Source organism: Mus musculus, chromosome 12, assembly GCF_000001635.26.
Source record: "Mus musculus strain C57BL/6J chromosome 12, GRCm38.p6 C57BL/6J".
Classification (NCBI taxonomy): domain Eukaryota; kingdom Metazoa; phylum Chordata; class Mammalia; order Rodentia; family Muridae; genus Mus; species Mus musculus.
In genome coordinates this window covers 36,002,501-36,006,771 of record NC_000078.6, presented here as the reverse complement: position 1 = coordinate 36,006,771, position 4,271 = coordinate 36,002,501, and the positions used below count along the sequence as shown (strand labels likewise).

Sequence of the window (4,271 nt, the reverse complement as noted above, 5' to 3'; positions counted from 1 at the left end):
ACTTGGCCTAGCATCGTCTTCAGAAACCTGGAAGCCCACTCCAGTGATACACCTCTTCCAACAAGGACACGCCTCCTAACCCTAAACAGCTTCTTCAGCTAGAGACCAAGTATTCCAATATACTAAGCTCTGGGGCCACTGTCATTGAAGTCACCACACTGTCAGTTCATTTCTACAACATTTTATCTTTGCAAACTTGAGATACTACATCCATTGAACAGTAAGACCTCCCCATTTCTTTGATCATTTCCCAGGCCTTAATGACCAGATTTGCTCTCTCCATGAGGAGGCTCTAGGCACCTAGGTGGAATTTTGGGAGTATCTGTCTTTTTTTATGGCTAGTCTGCTTTCCTTAGCTTACATCTTGTCTTCATGCTTCAGTCCCATGGTAACGCAGGCCAGGGTTTCTTTCTTCCTTATCATTCATGGAACAGTACCTCACTGGATATATGAGCTGCGCTTTGTTTATCCCTTTGTCCACTGATGGACAATTGGGTTGCTTTCATCTTTACCTGTTGTGAATAGCTCTGTGAGCATGGGCTTAGAGCTACCTGTGTCCTGCTTCAGTTCTTTTGAGCACATGCAGATGTGGATCGCTAGGTTGGAGTCTTAATGTGTGCTTAGTATTTTGAGGCCCACTGTCCTGTTTTTCGTACCATTTTGCAATCCCATAGCTATGGACATTTTCTTCAGCTTTTAGACATAATATTCTTCACACTTGGCTCCAGTCTTATAGTGATCTGAATTATTCTATTAGTGAAATAATATGGGTACATTTTTACTTGAAATTTGAGTGCAGATGGGAGATTATGAATGTCAGGAGTTGGATTTGGAAGAAAGAGTGGGTTTTACTAATGTTTCCGTGAGTGTAGAACAAGTGTTTTCAGACTGGACTCTCCAGCTCTTTTAGGTATTGTGCGCACTTATGTCCCGTAGCTATAAATATAAGATAGAAAGTCTTCTGCTCTTTTCATCTGATCTCTTCTGCTTTTCCATACTCATTACTTTTAAAAGAATTTCAGAGATTTATTTATATTTACTTTATCTGTATGAGTGTTTTGCCTGCATGTATAGGGTAATAACATCCACATGGTGTATCCTGTATGTAGGTATACTACGTGCATGCCCAGTGCCCATGGAGACCAAAAGATTGTGAGATCCCTTGGAATAGACTGTTGGGTGCCACCTTCTGGGTACTGGGAACTGAACTTGGGTCTTCTGCAAGAGCAGTAAGTGCCCTTAATCTCTGAGCCCCAACCATTTGTGTGTGTGTGTGTGTGTGTGTGTGTGTGCATACCTATCTCTCTGTATATGCATGCCATGGCTCACATGTGGCAGTCAGGGGACAACTTGTAGAGGTTGATTTTCTCCTTCCACCATGTGGATTGTAGGGATTGAATTAGATCCTCAGACTTAGCTGCAGGTGCTCTTACCTGCTGAGCCATCTTGCCTGCCTGTCTGATTCTCCCTATAGGAAATGCTTTCTCTTTTTCAGCACATGTAATTTCCCTGCTTGTGAGAGGCGAACGGATGCCCTTCTGGTATTTTAGCTTAGGCTTTATGTCACCAGGTCACCCACATGGGCTCATTCGGACTTGCCCGAGTCATCCCCGTGAGAGGTAGAAGGGCATCCTGGGAAAGATCGACAGTGTTAAAGCATTTGTTCAGAAAAGGAACTATTGAGTGAAGGCACCCACCCAAGACCATCGGGGGCCGGTAGGGGTGGGTGGTAGAAAGTCCACCTGATGATGACGTGGGATTTAGTGCAGTTAGGCAGAGTCAAGGTAAAGCAGGCAGAGCTGCCCCACTGCCAGAAGCTGTGCCTCCTCACTGCTCCAAACAGCAGTGACCTCTGGCCTCTACCTCACCCACAGGCTGCCCTTTGCTTTCCTCTCAGTCACGTGGAGATAAAGCAGTCTCTCTGAGCCCACTCCTACCCTGGTTTCTGGCTTCTGGAATTTGTATCTGGATGAGGACACTTCCAGGTTTCTCTTAAGAAGTCCTGAGAGGTGCAGGTGATCTTTACATGACTGTTGTAAATGATTTCATCTCTTTCAGATGAGTCTTCTGGGGACAGCCACCCGATGGGCCTAGAGGCTTTCTCTGAGATCACTAAGTGAGGCAAAATTTGCATACAATGGAATAACGAATTGTATACCTAGGAGTTTCTAACTAGTGTGGCAATGGCTGTTTCCATGTGAGATGTGTGTGTGTGTGTGTGTGTGTGTGTGTGTGTGTGTGTGTGTAGGCAGAGGACACTTCCTGTATAACCTTTTACACTAAAGCATAATCTAATTAACGCAACTACAGGGTAAGCTCATGCCTGCATCAGAAAGACCCTGCAGTGTGTCAGCATGACAGCAACAATCTTGACATCTGTCTCTATAGTTTGGATTAACTTTGTCTTGTTCCTCCATGAGCAGTGTGTGTGTGTGTATGTGTGTGTGTCCACTGTTGCTGTTTAGTGAACAAACCAGAACCAAATAGCCTTTTCTTCCCCTTTTCCTTCTTTTTTAATTAAATTTTTTTTCTTCCATTTTTTGAGACAGTATCTCACTCTTGTAGTTCAAGCTTGCCTCCAGTTCAGGGCAGTGGTCCTGCCTGTACAGGGATAGCAGCTCTGGGCTGCTATACTAGGCTGGTCCAAAGAGCTTTTCTATGAAAAACCAATAGAAACAACACTATTCAGCTGGAGTTCTCACAAGACTTTATTTTCTAGAAAATCATGCTTCACTGTAGTAGATAATAATATTGTTTCCCCACCTGTGGGTGTTTAAAAAATATATCTGTTGTAACATTAAACTGTACTGTAATCTGCAAGTCCACAGTGCTTCTGCCTTCTGGTCTCCTGACCCGGTGCGCAGTTGGCTCTACAATTCTGTCTTTAGCAGCTTGAGAGCTTTCTTCATGTTGTCGTACACTGATGGGTGAAAAGTTAGGACAATCATGTTACCCTCAGAAACGACATTGAGGTTTGGAGGAGAATGTCCCCCATACACTCAAATATTTGCATGTGTGGTCCCTCGTTAGAAGAACAGTTAGGCAAGGAGGAGAAGGTATGGCCTTGTTGGATGTAGGTTGTTGGCTTTGAGGTTGCCAAAGGCCAGCCATGCCCAGCCTCTCTCCTGCTTCCTGCTTATGTATTAGTGTGGCTCTCAGTAATTGCTCTAGCACCATGCCTGCCTGCCTGCCTGCCTGCTGCCTCGTTTCCACCATGATGGTCAGAAACTCATTCTCTGAAACTGTAAACAAACTGCTAATCATTATTAAGTTGCCTTGGTCATGGTGTCTCTTTGTAGCAATAGAAAGTTAACTAAGATAGACACCAATGCTACCTTAGATCCAACATTTAGGGACTGGATTCATTGTTTGACAGAGTGCCCTATAGTCTTAAGGTAAATAGTTGGTAATCTTATTTATTTCTTTTTACAGCTGAGTAAAAAGGATTTTGTTGTCAGCCCGGTTCTCAGTTCTTCTTTAGCAGTTTCTCCTCCAGTTTCTTCTCCCCAAAGAACCCATTCAAGCTCTGTCAGCATCAAGCTATTGTGGCTAGTGCAGAAGCAAATTTAATTCTAGTTTTTGATTTAATGACTTTTTTAGCTTATTTCATAGGACGGAGGCTCACCCTGTACTTCTGGCTCATCTGGAACTTGCTATGTAGACTAGGATGGCCTTGAACTCAGAGAATCTACCTTTTGAGTGCTGGGGTTAAAGGCGTGGACCACCACACCTAGCTAAGAAGCAGATTTAAAGTCATGTTCATGAGGAATATTGTCAGGTGTGTGCAGCTGCTGCCAGTCGTTTTAGAAGGTGGTGGAGTATGAGTGAAGACTGTCAGTCTCCACAGAAACTATTTGTCTTTGTTTCTTAACAGTGGGTCAGGCTCAGAGAGGCTGAGTTTTAAACGCAAACCTTACTGCTAACAAGCAATGAAACTACTGATACAGAGCCCGAACTTCTAGATATTATTATCAGCAGGAGGAACGGGTGAAGCAGAGGGAGACATCTGGGGGAGGCACAAGCAGCTGTTTATTCATGTCTACAAGTAAGTATTAAATCTGGAAGGCATAGTGATCTTACCTATATAGAAGACCTGCCCTTAACGAGTTCCAACTTATAAGGACATAGCCTGAATCTTACGGATTCCCATGCTCGGAACACGCTGCCCTTTGTCCTGAAGGTGCTTCCTGGAGACATTGCTAATGGAGCATGAGAGCTCTTCTGTTCACTAGGTCCAGGATTTCCCCCCAGTTCATCCAGGATGAACGTAT

The 4,271-nt window shown here is 44.1% G+C and overlaps 1 protein-coding gene across 1 annotated transcript in view; it reads right to left on the bottom strand.

Annotated features, from left to right (window-relative positions):
• Positions 1 to 2,690: 2,690 nt before the first annotated feature.
• Positions 2,691 to 4,271, bottom strand: part of Agr2 (anterior gradient 2) — an 11,157-nt gene continuing 9,576 nt past the window's right edge. Inside the window, exon 8 of the mRNA NM_011783.2 lies at positions 2,691 to 2,920. Within this exon, the coding sequence (NP_035913.1) occupies positions 2,871 to 2,920 (50 nt within the window). The 3' untranslated portion in view covers positions 2,691 to 2,870. The remainder of the gene's footprint in view (positions 2,921 to 4,271) is intronic.